The sequence below is a fragment of the Python bivittatus genome, unplaced genomic scaffold (genome assembly GCF_059951505.1).
Source record: "Python bivittatus isolate LINGU-HERP-01145 unplaced genomic scaffold, Pbiv_v1 ctg000530_np1212, whole genome shotgun sequence".
NCBI lineage: Eukaryota > Metazoa > Chordata > Lepidosauria > Squamata > Pythonidae > Python > Python bivittatus.
In genome coordinates this window covers 5,929,351-5,953,205 of record NW_028277085.1, presented here as the reverse complement: position 1 = coordinate 5,953,205, position 23,855 = coordinate 5,929,351, and the positions used below count along the sequence as shown (strand labels likewise).

Sequence of the window (23,855 nt, the reverse complement as noted above, 5' to 3'; positions counted from 1 at the left end):
TGGCAACTTCCAGACATGTGGATTTCAACTTCGAGAATTCCCCAGCCAGCGGGATTTAAGACACGTGGACTTCAGCACCCACAATTCCCCAGCCAGCATGGAGCTGGTCATGTGGAATCCAAGTCCACGTGTCTTAAAATTGCCAGGTTGGAGAAACGCTGGCTTAATCCATTCTCCAACACCGCGTCTCAGTTCTTCCTTCCACTTTCGACTCTGTATCCATTTTACTTATTTGTTTAGATTCTTTTTTTTTAATATATATATTACCCTTGCTCTAAAAATGGATGCAAGACAAATTATAAACCTAAAAGATAAAAAGAAACAGAAAAACAGTTTGGGCATTATATCCCTAAAGAATCTCTTTTACTGGCACTGGTCATGCACAACCCAGGCCAGCTGATATGGGGGAAAGGGCTAAGAATGAACCAGAAATGTCCTGCATTTTCTTCATATACTAGCTGACTTCTTTGCATTTGCCAAACTAGTACGCAAATTGTAACACGATTGTCTTTTGGTTTCCTCTTTTTTGAGTGATGTGTAATTTAACACTGTGGGATGTTTAACAATATAGGCAACATTGCATATGTTAGACAAGGTATACTCAGGCATAATTTAGTAGAAAGTCCTTGCAGGAATGTATTGTTTTGGAAGAAACTGCATATAAAATTATGTACCGGTTTTGCAAGAATTGAAAAAAAAACAACCATGAGCTGATTTGGAAACAGGATAGAATAAAAATGTGCTTTGAAAAACTCAGACATGATAGAGAGCAAAATAGGCTCACATTCCTTTGTAACTTCTTTTCAAAGACAGTCTGTTCTTCCCGTTTATGACAACGACAACGACAACAATAGCAAAGCCATTTCATAGTGTGAGACTTGCTCTGGGAGAAATACAAAGGAAATAGAAATATATATGTGTACGTGTGCATGTGTATATACCCATCTCCTATTGCTGTTTCTTCTATCTTCTGTATACTGTCTCTTATCTCTATCTATCTATCTATCTATCTATCTATCTATCTATCTATCTATCTATCTATCTATCTATCTATCCATCCATCCATCCATCCATCCATCCATCCATCCATCCATCCATCCATCTTCTGTGTAGCTCAATTTCTCCCTCCCTCCCTCCCTCCCTCTTTCTGTCTGTCTGTCTGTCTTTCTTTCTTTCTTAACTTCTGGAACACCTGGGGGGAGAACTGAAAGCTTAAAGAAGAACCATTCGGTCATTTGCACTAAACGGATCAGCAAATGAAAGGGGGAGTGAATAATTTCCCCCAGACCAAAAAATAAATAAGGTAGGGGCATGTGTGATTCAGTAAGGGAGGAATAACATAGGGAAGTGTAGGTAGAAGGACCCTGGCTCAGGGCTTAAGTAAAAGCCTGAGTTTAAAGACACATTTTACAAGCCTACAATCCTTTACATCGGTGTTTTTTTTTATTATTAGTATTTTAGAATTTTTCAATACAATAAAAGTATATCAAATTAAAAGAAGAATGAAAATCAGAACATAGAAAATAAGGAAAAGGAAAAAAAGAAAAGAAATGAAAAAAGAAAGAAAGAAAACATAGAATTATGACTTCTATCATAAATTATCATGTAATTGCCATCTTATTCTGTCCCCTTCCTCTTTGACCATTTTTAATCCCCAAAGCCCTAAATCAGTGTTCCTCAACCTCAGCAACTTTAAGATGTGTGGACTTTAACTCCCAGAATTCCCCCAGCCAGGCTGGGGGGAATTCTAGGAATTGAAGTCCACACATCTTAAAGTTGCTGAGGTTGAGGGACACTGCCCTAAATCATCAGTTCAATCTTTTCTTCTTTCAACAAGAAGTCCATATAAGGTTTCCAGTCTTTTTAAAAAGACTTGTTTTTTCCCTGATCAAACTGGTCAGCTTTGCCATTTCCACATCAGCTCCATCAATGTTATAACTTAATCTTTTGCTGTGGGAATTTCATTATCCTTCCATCTTTGTGCATACAATGATCTTATCAGTTACCATATACAATCTTAGTTTTATATCCGTGTTCTTCAAACTTGGCAACTTTAAGATGTGTGGACTTCAACTCCCAGAATTCCCCAGCCATGCTGGCTGGGGAATTCTGGGAGTTGAAGTCCACACATCTTAAAGTTGCTAAGCGATGTTTATTCACATTTAAAACCCACGGAATTTTAGAGACACTTAATCCCAGGTAAATGAGAATAAACCATCAGCCCCAAAGGGAGCCTTTCTTTTGATGAGTAGCCCCCTACCAAATACAAAAATGCAATTTTAAGGAGATTTGCACCAATTGATGTCTCCACTGGAAGGTTGGGGACCTACTTTCTTCTTTTTAAAACAATGCAATTAGTGAGCTGTTTGCAGGGGTCTCCAAAGGGGGGGGTGTAAAAAAAAATAAAGGTGGTGGGCACAACCATGCAACTTTGTGGATTTTTTTTTGACTGCCCTACGGATCCCCTCCCCCAATGCATTATTTTAGCTTTGTAGCTGCCTCTTCTATAGAGATTTTTTTTTTCCAAATGGCTTTTTCCTACTGTAGCCTTGTTTCCTTTTGAGGTCAGTAAACATGACTTCCTCACTTGAGTTATTGTCTTTTCCTATCGCTCTGGACCACTGCAGCAAGACCATTTGCTCTACTCCCCCCGGCCTCCCCCATATCTTTGGTCAAACTGAAAAGAAAAATATCCTTATTTGTCGGCCGTTCCTCATGTTGTGGTTGTTGCTGTTGTCGTCACACAAACCACTGTGCACACAGTGTTGATTGAGGCCAAGGGTATGTACAGGGTGAAAATATTAAAATGGGCGAAATAGACAAGATGCTGTCAGTTTCACAAGCAGGAATTCTCAGGTTTTCCTTAGTTTTTTCAGTTGAATCCACCAACTGACGCATTTTACAGCAAGATTTTATACCCTGTTGACTGTTACCAGCCACTTCTGGGGGTTACAACCTGGGCAAATTGGGAACAGAAATGCCTTTTGCACCAGCATGCAATCTGATACCATTATAAGGGCCCAGGCCAAAGAACGTGCCAGCTTTTTCTAGACCGCTTGGTCAGGCGAGGGTTTCATTCACACCACTTACTCCACCTATGCTTTAATTCCTAGTTATGGAATTAAACTCCACAAATCGGATGCTTTTGCATAATAGGCTATGCCACAAAAACCCCAGACCAAGACTAAAATCAAGAAAGCTTCGTGCACGGGTAAATGCCCCTTCTGCCTCTCTCACCTGATCTCAGTTAGTTAACCGGGTTGTGTGAACACAACCACTGTGTGAGTGTGTGTTTTTAAGGAACAGGGATAAGGAAGAAACAAGGAAATCCTCCTGTCAGGCCAGGTATGAAGCCTGCAAGTAAAATGCAAATTCAGGGTTGGAATGAAGGAAGACACTAGATCGGTGTTTCTCAACCTTGGCAACTTGAAGAGGGGTGGACTTCAGCTCCCAGAATTCCCCAGGGCAGCTTCTAGATCAGTGTTTCTCATCCTTGGCCACTTGAAGATGGGTGGACTTCAACTCCCAGAATTCCCCAGCCAGCCTTGCTGCCTGGGGAATTCTGGGAGTTGAAGTCCACCCATCTTCACGCTGCCAAGGATGAGAAACACTGATCTAGAAGCTGCCCCGGGCAGCGCCTCTACCTGATCCCAGGCCTCACCCGGGCCTCACTCCGGCCTTTGCCTGCTGCAAAAACCCAGCCCTGATTCCCCATTCAGGAAAAGGAGTGAATTCAGGGGCAGGCAGCGTGTGGTGTGAACGCGGCCTCCACGAAGGGGGGGGCGGGATTTTTTGGGACGGCAGCGAGTCAGTTCGCCTCAGCTCCAGACGGGATGGGACTACAGCCCCCATGCGCCCCAGCAGCGAGCCACCTCCTCCGCCCCCAGCGCAACGCTCGCGGGTTTCCCCCTTCTTTTTCTTCTCCCCAGGAGGCGGAGTTTCCCCGGACCAATGAGGAGGCGCTGACGTCACCGCCGCCGCCGCTGCCGCTTCCTCGAGGACGGAGCCTTGGTTGCCGGGGCGACGGAGGAATCGGCCGCCCGGCCTGACCCCGAGGCCTCTTCTCCCCTCGCCCGGCCCGGATGCCCGTCTCGCAGCTCGCAGGCTGGCCGCTGGTGGCATGGAGGGGCGAGGCCCGGCCCTGAGCAGCAAGCAGCGCCTCTGAACCCACCAGGCAAATGGTGAGCGGCGGACGAGGGCTGGGGAAGGAGAAGGGGCGGCGCCGGGGCAGGGGCAGGGGCAGGGGCCGCGGGTGCCCGCTCTGCCCTCCGGGGGCGCCGAGCTGGGCCCTGGCGAGGCGGGCAGCCGGGGAGGTAGGAAAGGGGTCCTCCTGGTAGTGCAGCTCTGGGCTGCAGAACCCCGAGCGTCCGCTAGGGGGCCGTGTTCCGCGTCTCTTTGCTGCCCCTGGTGGCCATTGCGAGCACTGCAGCCCAGCTCTGCCAGCCCTCTCTCGGGATTGTTCCCTGTCCTGTTGTTATTCTATCAGCCAAATGGGCAGCGGGGGGAGCTGACCAGGGACCCCATGGCGGGCCCTTGCATGCAGCAGGAATCTCAGGAGATGCTTTTCTGCCGTCATCCCGGGGTTCGAACCCAACCAAAAGTTGGGGGGCATTCCTCCGAAAGGAGGCCCTTTATGTTCCTGGAGGGTGGAACTTAAAAGAAGATGCCTTTTAACAGCCCCCTCCAGAGATGGCATCTTGGCACTGTTATTGTTATATTTTTATCCTTTGTTTTATTAATTATACTTTATACATATATTTAATTTTGTATGTGCGTGTATTTTTATTATTATTAGTAGTAGTAGTATTAGTATTTTGAGATTTCTTTTGTATTTCCCATGGCTACTGCCAACGGACCACTAGGAGCCAGTCTACTGTCATGAAATGGGGATCTCAGGAGGCGCATTTTTGTAGCCACCATCTTTGCCAGAGTTGATCATTGCTGTTGCTACTATTATTTTCTTATTATTGCTATATTCATACTGCTGATACTAACTGACCATGAAGAGCCATGGCGCATCTTAAACTGGCCCATTTGTTGTCATGACTGGAAGAGCATGCACAGTGTATTCTATTTTTATATTTTAATGCTATTTTAATTCTCTTTTGTTCTTTGACATTAATAATAAAGACCGATTTACCATATAAACTTTCTGGAAGCAGAGACCCAGAAGGAGCATTTCAGTTAAGGCTACCAGATGTGGGGTGCAGAAGTCCAGATGTCTACTGGATGCTGACAAAGAGGCAGAGTTTTCTGCATCTTTGCTCCCATTTAGTGGACACCTGGATTTTTGCAGCACTGAACTGGGAGCCCAATTTTCAGTGGTCATGATCTTAATTTACAAATTGCCATATTAATGTTGGTGGTTAGGGTTCATTTGCTCCGGTTATTCATATTAATATTGCATTTATTTTATATTGCTACCAGAGTACATCATTCTGCTATTATTAATGAACAGCACAGAATTGTGTGACCCCTTTCATTGTTCATCATGTTTGCTCTCATCTACCTGCTGCAAGAGTATTCAGAATCTGCAAAAACAGTGATATAGTGAAGTGGTTCTGTTTTTTTTTTAAGTGAGCTAATCATCCATGACTTTTTCCAGGGTCTTTTCTTCCCTTCTTCTCCTTTCCATTCTGTCCCCTCCTCCCTGCCCCATTCCCTCAGCATTCATTCATCCAAGAGTGAGATTGTAGTCCATATCCATTGGTTTAATGTTTTTACCTTTAGGGATTTTTAAAAATGTTATTTTTATAGCTTTACAAAACTTAGTATTCCCTTGGGCCTACTAATATCTCCCACTTACACATGGACAGTACTACTCTGGGATATAAAAAGACCTTTATTTATCTTTGAATGTGAAAAGTGGAGGGAATTAAAATTTTGTTCCATCGTTAGTCACTGGTGTTTCACAAAGTAACCAGAAGACAGTTGGATCTCTCATTGAGGAATATGTAATTTCTAATTCCACATATGGAAGAACAAAAAGGAAGGAAAGAAGAAGAGAAATGAGGAAATATTTCAGTTTATATTTATATACATATTTTAGATCATTTAACATGGGTTTTAGCTTTACTGGTGAGGGCTAACCATAATTTTTTGTTGTTGAAAAACCTAAAAAGCCAAGGATATGGGATGAAGCACTAAGTTCTGTGATTCAGGATATGCAATTATAGTTAGGTGAACTTGTAGATTTTCCAACTATAAATCTCAGATACCTTTCTTGTCTTTTAGGACATCAAAGGCCAGTACTGGACTGATGATGATTCTGATGGAGAAAATGAGTCCGAGGAATTTTTATATGGAGTACAGGTCAGGCCCCTGTGACCTCTGAAAGGTCAAGATGATGAGTTGTGGTGGCTTACTTAAGGTGGGAGTGAGTAGGATTTCCTAGAAACTTTGGGATAGCAAAGAACTGCACTGGCCCAGCAAAGGGGCAAATAAAACAAAAATCGTTCCGTATGTTGCCTTGATCATTTCCCCAACCCAAAGCCCTCTGCTTTTCCAAATGCTGGCCTTTTCTGAGTTGGAATAACCTGTAATAAAATTGTAATTCTGTAATGAAGTCTAGTCCCGAGTCCTGAATAAATGTCTAAGGATTTGGTACCTCGCTATCTTCAGGCTGGACAGTTTATGGTAAACCATTATGTCGTTAGTTTAATTTTGGCTTAGCCTGTTGCGTGAACCGAGCATTGTGGCTCATCCACCTCACCAGCTATGGCTAATGGAGTTGATGAACCTCTCAGTGTCTCCAGATAGAACTCCAGAGTGGTTTTCTGTGTCATTCTGCAGGGGACCTGTGCCGCAGACTTGTATCGGCATCCGCAGCTGGATGTGGACATTGAGGCTGTGAAAGAACTGTACAGTGAGAATTCCGTATCTGTCCGGTGAGTATCGCAGACGTGGCGCTGCCTTTTGAACAAGACTTGCTTTGAGATCGGAGCGCTCAAGAACCTCTGTGTGCTGGTTAACGCAAAGCTATTTAAATATGTGGACCGAAGAGGAGCTGTATTGTTTCCAGTCTAAATATAGTTACTGGGAGAAGCAATAAAATCTCTCTCAGGTGACTTCCAGGACCTTATTCTCTCTCTTTCTCTCTCTCTCTCTCTGTGTATTTGTGCGCTGCTTGTGGCCTGAGGGCAAGTTGCCTCTTTTGTTGCCTTCTGAAGCAGAAGCACCAGTTATTAGATAGCAGCAGCAGAAATGTTATGGTCCGAAAAATAATAGAGGGTTTTTAGTGAAGTGCCTCAAAGCCAAGGGGAGTGGGATGAGGGCAGCTAAGCTGCAGAGCTAGGAAGGAGCAGGAGCAGTCCTGAAAGGGGTAGCTTTGGGCAGGAGGCCTGTGTGAGTGGGCTGGAGCTTTAAGCCTAAGCTGGAGCTGTGAGAAGAAATATTCCTAAAAGGGATATTACTCTTCCTTTGAGCTCCAGTTTGGAGATAGGATGGGAGGATGGGGGGTAGCTGGGAGATCTGGCAAATCAGCAAAGGGTAGGGGAAGCTTCTGTGGGTTAGCCAGGTTCTTCTCCAGCCTCTGCTTTGGCTTCCCCTGCTTCCTTGTTTCATAGGTCTTTTCCTAACCTTCCTCTTTTCCCCTGTAGAGAATATGGGACCATTGATGATGTGGATATTGACCTGCATATCAACATTGGCTTCCTAGATGTAAGTTGTAAGCCGTACTGGCTTGTCTCTTGTGCTAAAGTGAAAGAGGTTCCCCTGGCTGTCACTTTTCTTCTTCTCAGAAATCCTCCCCACCCCTGCCCCCGGCTGGTATTACATACTCCTAAACAGAGAATGACGTTCCTGCTGTTCCCCATGCAAGCATGAAGGAAAGCAGCGGTGGACTAAAATAATTTATTGCTGAAATCAGAAGTGGACAGCACAGGGGTGGCATGTAGCATGTAGTCTTTCCAGCGGCTCCTCAGAGACCCTGAGTTAGCACTACTGAAACTTGCCAATTTTTGCCCAGAAAAAGATCTGGTGTGTTTGGTCTGGAATTAGGGTTTTTTAAAACCCCCCTGTCATCCATCAACATAAGTAAATAAAAAGGAAAGAACCCAAGTTGATTGTTTCTCATTGTAGGAGGAGGTGGCCACAGCCTGGAAGGTCCTACGGACCGAGCCCATTATCCTCCGACTGCGGTTCTCCCTTTCCCAGTATCTGGATGGCCCCGGTGAGTAACATGCTTGTTTATAAGACGAGGAAGGGGCACTAAAGATTCTCAGCCTTTTTGCTTCTCGGCCTTTTGGCTAAGATCAAGGGTAGTATCTATTCTTATCAGTTTCATATCTGACATGTCCTTTATTTGAGGACTGCATGTTAAATCCTTAGTTGCCATTATATATAATGTTGTTTATATTGTTTGTATTTTGAGTTTAAATGTGGTTAGCCACCCAGAGTTGCCGTGGTGTGGGTGGGTGGCCATATGGAAGGAAGGAAGGAAGGAAGGAAGGAAGGAAGGAAGGAAGGAAGGAAGGAAGGAAGGAAGGAAGGAAGGAAGGAAGGAAGGAAGGCAGGCAGGCAGGCAGGCAGGCAGGCAGGCAGGCAGGCAGGCAGGCAGGCAGGCAGGCAGGCAGGCAGGCTGCCACATTCCATCAGGTTTTTTACTGAGACGGCTCATCCTAGCACACAGTGCTAAATTTTTGATTGCTGACTACTTGGTATAGGAAACCCCTGAAGTGTCCTCTTATTCTCTTATCCTAACCCCTGACAATTTGGGAGTCAGTCTCTCGTTTGTGACCTTTGGGATGGTGATACACTTTGGGAGTGTTTTTCGGGGGGGGGGTTAGGTTCCACTCCTCTTTTCAGCTTGTAGCAGCAGGGAAAGAGAACTCTGCTGATCTCTGGTAGAGAGAACAAAAGGAAATCTTCTGTCCCACAGACCCCAATGAGATGATCCTGATCAAGGTGCTCTTTTTTTGTTGCTCTTAAGAGCAGAGAAACTACGCTCTTGTTAACAAAGAATGGGGAGGGGGCAAGGTTAGAAACTCTCCCCACCCCTGCCATTCTTATCAAATGGCTCTGCTGTTAGTAATAGCCAGGAAAGAGTAGTGTGTTTCAAAGTAGGGGGGGGGCGTTGAGGGATGTTGTTGCTCACCCTTCCACATGTGACTTCCCACCAGGTTTACACAGGTTTCACACTAGAATCCTGGCTAGATGCTAACAATTTACTCTGGCTTTGTTCTCCAGAACCATCCATTGAAGTTTTCCAGCCGTCCAATAAGGAAGGGTTTGGACTGGGCCTGCAGTTGAAAAAGTGAGTTGGGTTGGTTCTTTTAATCCTCTGCCATGAAGTGTAGTAAGACTTTCCTCAGGCTCCTCTCTGCAGGACAGATTGGTTCCTTCTTGCAAGGAAAAACAGCCCTTGTCCTGCCTTGAAATGCCTAGAAATTTAAGATGACTGTCTGCCAATGAAACTGATTTATTTTTGGAAAGGGCAGTGTTTCTCAACCTTAGCAACTTTAAGATGGGCAGACTTCAACTCCCAGAATTCCCCAGCCAGCTGGCTGGGGAATTCTGGAAGTTGAAGTCCACCCATCTTAAAGCTGCTAAGGTTGAAAAACACTGATATAGGGCCTGGGTGTGACAGATTACTTCTGGGATAGGTGGGATGTGAATGTTCTTGGCTTTTTGTCTTTTGTGTACTTGGAGTTCTGGTGATGGGGAGGACAAAGCCCAGAGGTCTTTTCTCTCTGTCCCTCCTTCCTCTTCCCATTGACCCATTCAGATCAGATGGGAAACCTGCCAGAGTATGCCTTGCGGTATTCTCTTCCATCTGGTTCTATCAGTCCTTGTTGATAATCTTCACAGGATCCTGGGCATGTTCACGTCCCAGCAATGGAAACACCTCAGCAACGACTTCCTCAAGACCCAGCAGGAGAAGCGGCACAGCTGGTTCAAAGCCAGCGGCACGATCAAAAAGTTCCGTGCCGGTCTCAGCATCTTTTCACCCATTCCCAAGTACGGCTGCTCTCTTTGGTCCTCTCTTCCTAAGGGTTTTTGGACACGGAGGTGGTTGGAAGCAGCAATGCCCAACGACAGTTGTGGGTCACTGGCTTTGAAACCCAGCCCTGTCCGAACCTAACCCAGCAAAGGTTCTCACGATTCTCCTTTTCCACGTCCAAACCAAAGATCCCCCTGTTGATGCACATCTGTCTTGTGTATACAGGTCTCCCAGTTTTCCTGTCATCCAGGACTCTATGCTCAAGGGCAAACTTGGCGTCCCAGAGCTGCGGGTCAATCGCCTCATGAACCGCTCCATCTCCTGCACTATGAAGAATTCTAAGGTGGAAGTTTTTGGCTACCCTCCCAGCACCCAGGCAGGTGTCGTCCCATTCAACATCCTGGTGGGTTTCCTCTCTGCCCTTGTCCCTTCGGGCTGGTTGGGAGATTTCCTCTTTGGGTTGTGCCTCCCTCCTTGGAGAAACTGTAGTCCGAGCCAGAGGAGATGATCGGGAGACTCATGGGGCAGAGTCCTTGTGTTCAGTGCTTTAGGCTGCAAGTGGGAAAAGGGCACGTTTGAAAGTTTCTGTCTACTAAATTACCTAACCCAGAAACATCCTGCAGTTTGAAAAATAGCACCTGGAGTAGAATGTTGAGGTTACCCTGCCTTGTTAATTTATTGGGGGCCGAGAGAAAGAGTAATTTTTTAGATTTTGGTTAAGAGCAAAATAATAATAAAAAAAAACCCTTCACTTGCTCTCTGAAAAAATCCATCACTTGCAGTCTAAAAAAGAGTAATTGCTACACTGTGTATTGTCAATAGTTCTACTTACAGTTTTATTCGGATTGCTGTTCTGGAGTTCAACAGAGACTTTTGGTCTCTCTTAGCCACCAAGTACAGCCAAGGGAAAAATGCTGGAATCTGGGCCAGAAATTGCCTCTCTGTTTTTCATGCTTCCTAAGGAATTGGGCAACACCCTTCTTTCCGTTTTCGTATCCCCCATATGCAGGACACTAGATTCAGCTGACTTCCTCAGGAAAGCAGGGCAGACGCCACAGATGACTGGGAGTTGCCAGGGCTCTTTCCCATCTAATCTATGGCTGAGGCACCTTCCCAGCACCTGCTCCACTAACTGTTTAACTGGGAGAAAGTTCTAACTGGACCTCTTGGTGCAAAGCTGGTTCCCTGGCACTAAGCTGTCCAGTTACATATATCAACAAAGTACCTCCCATCAGAACTAAAGGTACACCTATGGCTTTTAGGGGGCTAGTTTGATAGATGACATCCACTGTTTGCAAACACATCTCAGATCCATCCTATTAAAGTGCTCTTTTCCACAAGTTGAGGACTGGGTATTAAGTTTGGTGTCACTTGGATCTTTCTTGCTGCAATAAACACTTTTCCTTCTTCACTCTGTGGGGAGAAACAAGCAATTTTCTTTGGCACATTTGCAGCCCTAGAAAAGTAGTGATAGGGAGCCAGCGGCCTTCCAGATGTGCCAGTTTCAGCCAGAATGGTCAGTGCTTGCCAATTATGGAAATGGTACTTCACCTAGAAAGATGGTGAGCTCATACAGGCTTCTAAGTTCTCAGCTGAAATTCCTGGAATTCTTTCATGGGGAGATTTCCTGGAATGAGAGCAGGTCTGAGCTGTGGATGAATGGGCCCTCCAGATGATGAGTGAGCAGGTGCCAAGTCATGTGGTGGGCTCTTTCCTTGTGTTTTCTCTGCAGGTTGGTGGCCACTGCAAAAACATCCCCACCTTGGAGTATGGGTTTCTTGTCCAGGTAAATACCAGTGCCCCTTCCTTCCCCTTCGTATCCTACTTCATTCAGCATTACATCCCGCTCCTGTCACATGATAAAACTAAATTAAGTTGACTGAGCTGCACCTGATTTAAAGCAGTTTGGCTTTGGTCAGACACCACTGAACCCAACCCAACCTTGTTTTTCTGGGCAGAATGTTCCTAATTTCAGGAAAAAAAACTCTCTGGGCCAGCACAAAGGTGCAGATTGACAGCTAGTTGCCTTCCGTGGCCTTGGTCCACAACTTGCATAATGTCCACCCAAACTTCGTCAGCTGAGAATCCTGGGGTTTGTAGTCCCAGCATCTCTAGTGAGACTGGAGTTCTGGAAAGTTGAGTTATTAAGGGTCAGCAGATTGGTGTATGTAGCTCAGTGGGATTTAAATGCAGGGGTGGGCAGTACTTTCTCTTTTCTCTTGAGGACCACACTCTCATAGGGTGATCAGCTGGGAGCACCTGCTTATGGTGGGCCCAAACTGGGCAGTGCCAGAGCCAGCCTCCTTTCCTTCTCTCCTCCCCTCTTCCTCTGCAGCTGCGTTGTCCTTGCCAGAGCTCTGAACTGATCACTTGCTTCTGAGATGAGGTTGGTTTGACTGGCCTGGCAATGCTTGCAGGTAGCCAGCTTTTCCAGGCCTGCTTTGAGATCCAGTAATGGGAAAGGCTGAGGATTGACTCTGGACCTTCTCCAAGCTGAGGCTGCACTCTTCTGCTCTCTTCCCCAGGCCTAGGGGAGTTGGTTTTTCTGACCCCAGTGTGGTCTCTCTCTCAGATTATGAAATATGCAGAGCAGAGGATTCCTACTTTGAATGAGTACTGTGTGGTATGTGACGAACAGCACGTCTTCCAGAATGGGTCCATGCTGAAGGTACTGCATCTTGTTAAGCATTGATTTCTCTGGACATAAGTGACTAGGAAGGGACCACCAGAAAGATTTTCTCCACTCTTATGGAAAACTAGAGTTCAAGAGTCACTAGGGCTCTTTTGCTAGATCTTTGATGGATGACCTGGTGGTGGTAAGGAGGTCTTGATGGTCTTGTTTAAATAGAGAACTAAAGAACTGGAAATCATGGTTAATGGGACATGAAGTGTTAAGCCATGTTAGGCAGAACACCTAGAGGATCCAATGCTGTCCTCGAAATGACGAAAGCAGCAGTTTGTCTCAAGCTTTTGTACATGTGTGTGACCTCACATTGTATGTACAAAGGAGGTAAAATCTGCATTGTTGTAGTGTTACACTCTGAGCATTTTGAATTTCCCACAACTATTTTATATGTCAGAAAGAACCTCTCCCCCTTCATAAATGGAGGAAAACTTGGTATTAATGGAGGATCCATAGGGAAGGTAAATGGCTTGGGTCCCTTTCTCACTGGTGTTGTGGCTTTTGTTTTTAGCCAGCTGTGTGCACACGAGAGCTCTGCGTCTTCTCTTTCTACACCCTGGGTGTGATGTCTGGTGCTGCAGAAGAGGTGGCCACAGGAGCAGAGGTACAAGAATTGAGATGCCAAACTGGAAGGGAAGCATATACAGTAAAGGGTTAGAACTTGGGCAGAAGAACAGTGGACCTAGGGAAGCAAATGATAATGTAGGCTTGTCTTAAATGCTGGGCTAATTCTTTTCTCCATCAAGTATGAGTGGAGAACTTTTAGTGGAACTCTTTTTTTGTGCAATCTCCAACTTGGTACCTTCCAGTTCCATTAGACTTCATCTCTACAAACCCTCATTCAATACATCTAGAAAGCTTCAGATTGGAGACATTTGCTATATCCACCCACCCAAAGATGTGACAGCACCTCTGGCAGTTCGATGTTGAATGTGGTCTCCCCAAATAAGCATGTATTGCGTAGTGTAGAAAGACGAACGAAAATTACAGTGAATAGGTTCACTGTTGGTATACTAGAGAAGGAAACTTCATTCCAACTGTTGCCTGGGGATGTGATTCTGATATGTTTTCATTTCCACACTGATGTCCCTGAATGTTTCTGCATGACTGGATCCTCTTGCTTATTGGAATGGAAATGAAATATCTGATTACCTTAATCTGGGCTATCAGTTGGAAGTGTCAGAGTAAGTGAGATGTTATAATGGAAGTGAGCCTATCATGGTCTTTCTTCCATGTCTTCTCTCTTTCAGGTAGTAGATTTGCTAGTGGCCATGTGCCGAGCAGCACTGGAGTCCCCACGCAAGAGCATCATCTTTGAGCCTTACCCATCTGTTGTAGATCCCAGTGACCCTAAGACCCTTGCCTTCAACCCCAAGGTTAGTGTGATTCTTCAGCACAAAACATTGATGCTTGTGATAGGATTTGCAATTGCCAGTAACATTCAAGTTATGAGTCCAGTTTCTCCATTTTAGAAGCCACTACATATTGTTTCGTTATTCAGCTAGAGCAGTGTTTCTCAACTGTGGCAGCTTTAAGAAGTGTGGACTACCAACTCCCAGAATTCCCCAGCCAGCTGGCTGGGGAATTCTGGGAGTTGAAGTCCACACATCTTAAAGTTGTCAAGGTTGAGAAACAATGAGCTAGAGGCTCATATACCTGCTGAGAGCCATGATCAGGAACAAGAACTTTGCAGCCTATCAGCAATTCAACCAATATTCCAGCCCAAATGAACAAGTGGCAATGAGAGCATATCAGAACTCAATGCTGCCAGAGTTATCTTTGCAGCATGCCAATTTCTACAGTAATTCACATCAGCGTAGCACTTGGTTTCTGTGATCTTGGAGCTTCCTTGCTATGGCTTCATGATAATGGGCAATAACATCAGAGTGGTTTATTTGTATTTTTGATCCATATCTCCTCTTTCATTGACATATAGAAAAAGAATTATGAGAGGCTGCAGAAGGCCCTGGACAGCGTCATGTCAATCCGTGAAATGACTCAAGTAGGCATCTGTACTTTATGTCTGGGGTAGATTAAGCCCATCTCCCATTAGGATGCATCTCCTGCTCCATGATAAACTATACTGATGTTGATGGAATGCGTAGACGTTGTGTGAACTAGAGCACATGAACCTCTGTATGTGTCTATGTATGTATGTATATATGCATTCATGTGTAGAGTTGCGAAATAAATATGTTTGCCCATTCAGAGTGATGGCAGGAAGCATTGCCATCACTCTGAATCGGTTGCCTTCTTCTCACAGGGTTCTTACCTAGAGATCAAGAAGCAAATGGACAAGTTAGATCCTTTGGCCCATCCCCTCCTACAGTGGTAAGCAAGCAGATAATATTGTGCAAAGAGTGCTGGGAAGCCAAGTAAGAGCAAGGCTTGAGATTGGGATTGGGATAGCAAGTGGAAATGCCTCTATGGTGGTTGCAGTCCTAAGCAAATCCCTACTGAAGCATATCCCACAAGACCTTGGTTTGATTTCAGGGTGTTGAGGTTCAGACGGGTGCAACAGATGATCATGGGGCCAGTTGCCCTAATCTCCACTCTGAAATTTGGGCACCATGCTACTGCCTGTTCTACAGCTCCAAAAAGCGAGTTAACCCCAGTGCTGCTTGCCAGGTGGCTTCCACAACCTTGTTATCCCACCTGGCATCTCCTGCTCAATTGGCCTAGGTGGAAGAATGCTGTTCCAGGAGCCAAGATTGACATTCTCTGGGTTGTGCTCTCTGTTGACTAAGTGAGCCTAGCTGTGATGGAAGACTTGTGTGAGGAGGTCCAAGGTCATGGGGAGGGGGAGAAGAATCTCCAGCATCTCCTCAGCCCGCAGCCTGAGTGTGTGAAAACTAAGAGGATGAGCCTAGCACCACCCTAAGGAATTCAGAGTGTTTAGTTGCTGTCATCGGGGGTTAGAGTTAGTCTGGCGAGATTCTGTCTAGTAGGTGTAAGCTAATAAAGTAACTGAACTGTTCCTGAATCGCCCTGCTGAGTTTCTTGGGCTGAACCTGAATTAGCCTTTTCCATATTCTGACCTCCTCTCTGCCCTTCCTAGGATAATTTCCAGCAACAGATCTCACATTGTCAAGCTACCTCTCAGCAGGGTAGGTGACCATTCTCCATTCTTTTGCTTGCAGTCAGCCCACTCATAAGGTGGAGCGTGAGAGTGAAGCATCCCACAGCTCAGTGGCGAATTGCAGGTTTTGCACACAGCTGGTTTGGTCCCGAGTTCAGTCCCCATCTCTCCCCATCAAAGGATGCAGCAGACCCATGATCTGGGAACAATCTTACCTGGTTCCCTGAATATCCACACCTTTTAAATGCCGGGAAGTTAGGCACCCATAAGCCGCCATCCTGTAACCGCTTACCTAGGAGTAAGCCCCTTTTGAGTTAGCATTCTTACAAGCTGGGCTGTAAGTTTGCCAGAATCAGTGGCCTTTGTTAGTGTTATTTGTTGGGAAGAGTCTGGGATGTTTCTGAATGACTTAGAAGCTATTGCTAGGTTTTTCCCAACGGTTGTTTGATAAAAAAGACAACAGAATTGCACTACTGTTTTTAAAGAAGAGTCATCAAAAGTATTGGGCACCTTCGGTTTGGTGCCTTGAGGCCCTGTGTTATGAGCCAGAGTAATTTACCGTTTTTAAAAGACTTTTAAAATGTTCATTAAGACCTGTTTTAAAAACCAGGGTTAGGAAAAGACAGACTGTTAAATCGCAACTGGAGCTTGTCTGGAAAAACTTCCTTGCATGATGGCCCTTCTTTTTTTCTCTTTCTCTCTCTCTGCTTTTGTGCCCCTCTTTTCCCCCTTCTCCTTTTCACGTGGGTCCGTTTCCCTTGGTAGCAGCTGAAATTTATGCACACCTCACACCAGTTCCTCCTGCTGAGCAGCCCTCCTGCCAAGGAGGCTCGCTTCCGGACGGCCAAGAAACTATATGGCAGCACCTTCGCCTTTCAGTAAGTCCGGGGGCTCCATTTCCCGGTTCCTCCCCTCCCCTGTTCTGAAGTAGACCCTCTTCTTTACCTCTGATGGAGGCAGAAAACCTCTTGAGTTCTTCCTTAGCCAAACTGGAAACTGGAAGACCTTCATTTCCCTGTTCCTCAACTCTTTGCTTTCAGAATAGATTTTACAGGCTACTTCCTTCTGGTTTTGCAACGTGGCGCCATTTTGGCTGGGATTAGGGGAGAGGATGGGAGAACTCATACTTTTTGTATGAGTTCCTCCATACAAAAGAAGTCACTTTTTGTGAGATGGGCAGTATCTAAATTTGAAATACAAAAAATTAAATTAAAATAAAACTCTGGTTGATTTGGGGTGCTGTGTCAAGAGAGAATTCAGGCATTTCTCTCTTTTTTTGGGTTTGTTTTGGATACAAAGAGGTCCAGGAAGCAGTGGTTTTGCAGGCAGTTTCTGCAGATGCACGTAGCCGGTGGGGGGGGGGGAAGTGTTCCCTGCCGCAGGGTCTTATATTGATGCCTGCGCACATGTCTCTCTGTGGCAGCAGAAAAGGCTGGCAAATGATGTGTTTCTTTCCCCCTGCAGTGGCTCTCACATTGAGAATTGGCATTCCATTCTGCGCAATGGGCTGGTCAATGCGTCCTACACCAAATTGCAGGTAAGGGACCGTGGCAGGCTCCTGCCATTTCCAGTGGGACAGATTGAATCACAGGAGGCTGTGGGCTTCCTGGGCTAATGAACCCCCCATTCTTCAGATAATATCATGGCTAGCCAGTCAACTTGCCCTGCTTCATTTGGGATCCCTTCCTGTCCATTGGCTACAGGCAGCTCTGGATGTCGCCCCCCCCATCCGCTGCCCTGAGGATCCCAGGGGCAGATCCCAGGGCTCTGTGAGCAACTTCTTGGACACAGAGCCCTCCCTTCCAGCCGCTGTTCAGCCAAGCCTTTGGCAGTCTGAGTCCCTTGGTAGAGCACAAGGGCTCAACGTGCTGGACTGCAGCCAGCTTCTGTTCCCTCAGTGCCACTGTAATGGCGTTGTGTTGCTAAATGCAACAGGACCTTGTGCCAGTCCTGGAGGCCGGCGTGACTTAGGTTGCTGCAACTGGACATAGATTAACTGCCTTGCACCCCTAGTGGTGTCTCTTGAGGAAATGCTTTGCATTTCACACCTCTCGGTTGCAATAGTTGAAATAAAGACACACAGACGAACAGACACTCAAACACACTATTCTTCCATGCAAGGGCGTTATGGCCTTAGCAGTAGGATTTTATTCATTTATGCCTATCCACGCCTTTCTTCTGAGGAGTTCAAGGTGATGTGTAGTTCTTCCTGCCCTATTTTATCCTCCCAGCAACTCGCCACCATCTTAAGCCACGGAGAGAGCTCTGTGGTCGAGTGAGAATTTCTTCTGTTGATATAAGCCTGACGCTGGATAGCCGCAGCAGACATTTGGGGGACAAATGATATTGTGTTCATAAAAAGAGATCTGTGAAATCTGGGTATTGCCAGGGGTATCCAAGAACGGCTCTTGGCTTGGCTATTTTAAAAGGTGATAGAATGAAGAAGGAAACGCTGGGGAAATACGTCAGTTCAGCATCATATCTTTAATTAGCTGCATACTCCTTCTGCATATGGAGCCACCCTCCCCTAAAAGTTTTGCTCCATCCCATCGCCTGCGTGGAAGACTGATTCCGTTGCTAACGTAGCCAGCTTCTCTAGGTAGGGTAGCATGGGGCACCTCTGCTTTTCACTTCAGGGGAAAACTGACCCCCTGCACATGAAGATCTCATCAGTGACTGGCTCGTGTCTAGAACAGAGCCTCGCAGCTCACAGCAGGAGACCCTGGAGCCAGAGGAACAGGCTGGGGAAAAGCCAAAGTTTTCAGATAATTGCTCAGGCCAGACAGATACACCAGTTTTTCAGTGCCCAGACCGTCCTGTGTCCTATCCCCTAGCCTGGTTTTTTTTTTTTTTTTCTGGCTCACATTGGTGTTTTTCTGCAAGCTGCATGGAGCAGCCTATGGCAAAGGCATCTATCTGAGCCCCATCTCCAGTATTTCCTTTGGATATTCAGGTAAGCGGCTCTCTCTTTGTCCCTCCATCTGTCAGTGCGCCTCGTGTCCTGAACATGTGCTTGCCTTGCGTCCAAGAGCCGCTCTCGCCTTCCCCTCCCCCCATGTGTTTCTCATCCACACGTTCAGGGTGGGGAAGGGACCATTGCCTCCACACATCTGGGTTGATTCTTTTGCGGACGTCTTAGAGTCTTGAACTATGGTTGCAGCCGGACCTAGCCACGGCCTGGAGCTGGTGGGGATCTACCTTCTTTCCCTCTTGCGGTGGGCACTGCCTGCTGACTGGGGTTCCTTCTCCCTCTGAAATGTTCTTCTGCCCTGGAGAATTATTTCCCTCCATTGTGTCCTGAGAAGGTTGTGTACGCGTGGAGGAGTTTGTCAGTTTGAGGCCATCAAGATGGGTGTGGTTTCTGCTGTCCGTCGCTGTGGGTGTCATGAAGTTTGGGATATGGTATGCCTCGGGGAGGGCTTGTTTTAAGACTGTCAGGGAATTTCCCAACTAAACCTTGCACACAGTCTAGACTAATGTGATGCCTGTTCAGTATGACGGCTGCATCATGCACTTGTACCCTGCCGTGTGTGCATATGTACCTCCAAGTCTCCACAGAGATCTATTTTTCAAGTGCCACGGTTGACTTTTCTAAGCAGCTCCTAGACTCTTTGCTTTTTACTGTTTCCAATCTGCTGCATTACTCCACCTTCCCCAGATCGATGCCCTGCAGATACATTGGACGCCAACTCTCATCCCTCCAACCAAGAGAAACACATTTGGAATGGAGCTAACCAAACAAAACAGGAGGGAAAACTGTGGGTTGACCCCATGCTTCTTTGTTTATCATCTAATTAAAGAAAAAAAGAATAGATACGATAACCCCCCTCCTTCCACCCAATTCATTGGCTGGCTCTTTAAGCAGATGGATCAAAATTCAGAAACACTGAACAGTGCTTTTTCCCCCCCCTAAATGCCCTTCATTCTCCAAAGAATGGAGGTCTGCAGATATGGTTCCCTTTCCCACTTTCCAGTTCACAACAACCACATGATGTGGCTCTAGCAATGAGGAGGTGAGGGCCACAGGGCCTGTCACAGAGCAAGTGGTTGCAGGTGGCAACATGCTATGCTAGGTTAGTTTTAATCTTTTGTGGTAGCTGAATGTGTTACAGTGGGGCAAAAAAGTATTTAGTCAGGTACCAATTGTGCAAGTTCTCCCACTTAAAAAGATGAGAGAGACCTGTAATTTTCATCATAGGTATACCTCAACTATGAGAGACAAAATGGGGAAAAAAATCCAGAAAATCACATTGTCTGATTTTTAAAGAATTTATTTGCAAATCATGGTGGAAAATAAGTATTTGGTCACCTACAAACAAGCAAGATGTCTGGCTCTCACAGACCTGTAACTACTTCTTTAAGAGGCTCCTCTGTCCTCCACTTGTTACCTGTAGTAATGGCACCTGTTTGACCTTGTTAGCAGTATAAAAGACACCTGTCCACAACCTCAAACAGTCACACTCCAAACTCCACTATGGCCAAGAGTAAAGAGCTGTTGAGGGACACCAGAAACAAAATTGTAGACCTGCACCAGGCTGGGAAGACTGAATCTGCAATAGGCAAGCAGCTTGGTGTGAAGAAATAAACTGTGGGAGCAATAATTAGAAAATGGAAGACATACAAGACCACTGATAATCTCCCTCGATCTGGGGCTCCACTCAAGATCTCACCCTGTGGGGTCAAAATGATCACAAGAACGGTGAGCAAAAATCCCAGAACCACATGGGGGGACCTAGTGAATGACCTGCAGAGAGCTGGGACCAAAGTAACAAAGGCTACCATCAGTAACACACTATGCTGCCAGTGACTCAAATCCTGCAGTGCCAGACGTGTCCCCCTGCTTAAGCCAGTACATGTCCGGGCCTGTCTGAAGTTTGCTAGAGAGGATTTGGATGATCTAGAAGAGGATTGGGAGAATGTCATATGGTCAGATGAAACCAAAGTAGAATGTTTTGGTCTAAACTCAACTCGTCGTGTTTGGAGGAGAGAGAGTGCTGAGTTGCATCCAAAGAACACCATACCTACTGTGAAGCATGGGGGTGGAAACATCATGCTTTGGGGCTGTTTTTCTGCAAAGGGACCAGGATGGCTGATCCGTGTAAAGGAAAGAATGAATGGGGCCATGTATCGTGAGATTTTGAGTGAACACCTCCTTCCATCAGCAAGGGCATTGAAGATGAAACGTGGCTGGGTCTTTCAGCATGACAATGATCCCAAACACACCGCCCGGGCAACGAAGGAGTGGCTTCGTAAGAAGCATTTCAAGGTCCTGGAGTGGCCTAGCCAGTCTCCAGATCTCAACCCCATGGAAAACCTTTGGAGGGAGTTGAAAGTCCGTGTGCCCAGCGACAGCCCCAAAACATCACTGCTCTAGAGGAGATCTGCATGGAGGAATGGGCCAAAATACCAGCAACAGTGTGTGAAAACCTTGTGAAGACTTACAGAAAACGTTTGACCTCTGTCATTGCCAACAAAGGATATATAACAAAGTATTGAGATGAACTTTTGATATTGACCAAATACTTATTTTCCGCCATGATTTGCAAATAAATTCTTTAAAAATCAGACAATGTGATTTTCTGGATTTTTTCCCCCATATTGTCTCTCATAGTTGAGGTATACCTATGATGAAAATTACAGGCCTCTCTCATCTTTTTAAGTGGGAGAACTTGCACAATTGGTGGCTGACTAAATACTTTTTTGCCCCACTGTATGTGAGCTCAGCTTGTTGGTGAGTTTAGGGGTCAGTGTATTATGCCAAGCCTGAACATGGGTTTATTTGGTAACCAGGTTAAATATATTTCATGAACACCGCCTTTAAGCTTTATTCTTGAGTAGGGATTCATGGAAGAAGGCATGATGGTAACATATGTGCAGTAGATCTCCTTGGGTGCCCACTATGTACCAAATTAATTTTTAGACCTTGCCCAAGTTAGTGGAGAATGTCAGATGAACCTGTTTCTTCTCCGTGGCCATTTATGAAGTTCCACTTAATAGTTGCAGTAGGAGAGACTGTGAGATCTATGCTCAGGTTGAATGGTACTGCAGCTTGGAAATTCCGCTGTGGGTCTGAAGGGGTGGAAATAGGTGGGAGGCCATTTTGTCTTCCTGATGTTGTTTTTTGTCTGGTTTAGGGGTTTCCAAACATTTTGGTCAGTACACTTGGAATATTGCCTGTTTGAGGCATTCTTACAAGAGGGCGGGTACAGCTGATCACAAAACACCCACATACTGGGAAGCCAACAAACACTGGTCTGCAACCAGCCCATCTTTTATTTTCTGGGAATGGCTTTGAGGTCTTTGTGGGGTGCAGAATAGATGTTTGAGGCTGGTGTTTGGCTTTGCCGTGTGCAAGCTTCCAGCTCATTTTTTTAAAATTAAAAGGATTGAAAGAGAACAAAATTAGGATAGGTAGCTGGGCAGGCACCGAGGAATCTGTTGTGAAGCCACACGTTAGGTCAAGGGTGCTACTCGGAGATGTAGGATCTCTCTCGGCCACGTTTTCTGTTTGCATTATTCCACTCTCCACCAGCCTTTGCATCAATGACCGATAGCACCCCTTGCTTGCAGGCTAGGAGACCAACCAGTCCCGGTGCCACCCATTGCTGCTGTTTCTTACCCTCTTTATTGTCCACGCAGGGATGGGAAAGGGGCAGCACAGGATGCCCTCCAAGGATGAGCTGGTGCAGAGGTACAACCGGATGAACACGATTCCCCAGGTAACTCTGTAGGTGTACATGCATTGGTGGTTGTGCGGTTGTGCGACTCTCTTGATTTGCCTGGCCCTGCCACACTGGGTTTCACAAGCAGCTTTCCCAAGGAGTGTCATTGTTTGGTTGCACGTTCATTGTGTTGCAGGGTGATGCCCATTTCTAGGGAGAGCACCTGTGTGAGCTTAGGAATAGAAGCCAGTGTGGGGCAGGGCTGGGAAATGTGTGGCCAGTGCCAAGAAAGAGGGTGTGATTCTGGTTCTCTGGTTTTCTCTCAGACTCGATCCATCCAGTCCAGGTTCTTACAGAGTCGCAATTTGAACTGCATTGCACTTTGTGAAGGTGAGTGAAATGGGGATTCGGTTGACCTGTCCTGGTCACTCCTGCGAGATTTTACTTGTCACGTCTGCACGGTCAGAGGCTGATGTCGACTGACTTCCTTGCTTGTGCAAATGCTAGTTGATCCATGGAAGGAAAGACGTGGAAACATCACACTAGCCTTGCCTGATTAATCTGAGGGCCCAGTTACTCCTGCAGTCCTTTTCAGAGTGACCCTGGAGCCACACAATCTTGCTGGCCAACATAATGGAGGAGACTGGTGCAGACATGTTGTTTCCCCACTGCTACATTGCTGACCCTTTTCTCCTTCGCAGTGATCACATCCAAGGATCTCCAAAAGCATGGCAACATTTGGGTTTGTCCTGTGTCTGACCACGTCTGCACCCGCTTTTTCTTTGTGTGAGTAAGCTCATCTCTAGGGGTGGGAGGACATGCTGCTCTTCCTGCGGGATGGCGCAAGACCTGGATCTGTGGCAGTGAGCTGGATGTGAATGAGAGGCATGAAAGAGACCATTTCAAAGTTCTTGCTCTTCCTCACAGGTATGAAGATGGCCAAGTCGGAGACGCCAACATCAATACTCAGGACCCTAAAATTCAAAAGGAGATCATGCGTGTAATTGGCACTCAGGTCTATACAAACTGAGGGGGTGGAGGAGCCCCTCCCTTCAGACTGTGCTGGCGCTGCCCCTGCTCCCACCTGGGCAGGAAAGGGATCGTTGTTGGAGACCGTAAATGGACTCTGCCTGGATGAAGACTGAGGCCGGCAGGCGGGAGCAACCCCTGTCGCTTCTGGACAGCAGATGCCAGGGGGAGCAGCTCTGGAGGGGGAGCAGCAGCTCCAGCCAGCCCATCCATAGAGTTGAGTGGGCAGACTTGGACCAGTTCCTGTGAGCGGTTGGAATGGTTGAGTTTGCATGCCCACGTTTACAGTGATGGCACTTTTAACCGTGAAAATGAGCAAAAAACCCACAACAAAACAGAGAGCCCCAGAGAGAGAATGTGTGCGTGCAAGCAAGCGGTTTTAGCTTATTAAAATTCTCTTTGAAAAAAAAGACGCTCTCATGCCCCTGTGCGGTCTTTTTGCAAAACCAGCCAGCAGTTGTG

At 46.2% G+C, this 23,855-nt stretch overlaps 1 protein-coding gene and 1 pseudogene across 4 annotated transcripts; both read left to right on the top strand.

Moving 5' to 3' along the window:
* Positions 1-3,771: 3,771 nt before the first annotated feature.
* PARP6 (poly(ADP-ribose) polymerase family member 6) lies at positions 3,772-23,855 on the top strand. 4 transcript variants are annotated; one of them, XM_088148468.1, is made up of 22 exons: positions 3,776-4,181; positions 6,235-6,312; positions 6,793-6,887; positions 7,599-7,659; positions 8,080-8,170; positions 9,187-9,253; positions 9,808-9,957; positions 10,166-10,316; positions 11,673-11,726; positions 12,513-12,608; positions 13,135-13,227; positions 13,874-13,999; positions 14,560-14,625; positions 14,887-14,954; positions 15,682-15,730; positions 16,468-16,580; positions 17,167-17,239; positions 18,586-18,655; positions 22,342-22,421; positions 22,691-22,754; positions 23,066-23,150; positions 23,292-23,855. In XM_088148468.1, the coding sequence occupies exons 1-22, from the start codon at positions 4,179-4,181 to the stop codon at positions 23,392-23,394; spliced, it is 1,836 nt and encodes a 611-aa protein (XP_088004594.1). In that variant the 5' UTR covers positions 3,776-4,178; the 3' UTR covers positions 23,395-23,855. The 4 variants fall into 4 exon arrangements, 3 of the variants coding, with proteins under 3 accessions (XP_088004594.1, XP_088004593.1, XP_088004595.1); XM_088148467.1 differs by having other exon boundaries at positions 10,166-10,343; XM_088148469.1 differs by having other exon boundaries at positions 3,777-4,181; positions 16,471-16,580.
* LOC112540245 (U2 spliceosomal RNA) lies at positions 8,227-8,340 on the top strand (annotated as a pseudogene).

Excerpts from the sequence above, each read along its gene's own strand:
- PARP6 (XM_088148467.1), top strand. Across the intron at positions 9,958-10,165 it reads ATCTTTTCACCCATTCCCAA|GTCTCCCAGTTTTCCTGTCA; the intron begins GTACGGCTGCTC and ends TTGTGTATACAG. Across the intron at positions 11,727-12,512 it reads AGTATGGGTTTCTTGTCCAG|ATTATGAAATATGCAGAGCA; the intron begins GTAAATACCAGT and ends TCTCTCTCTCAG.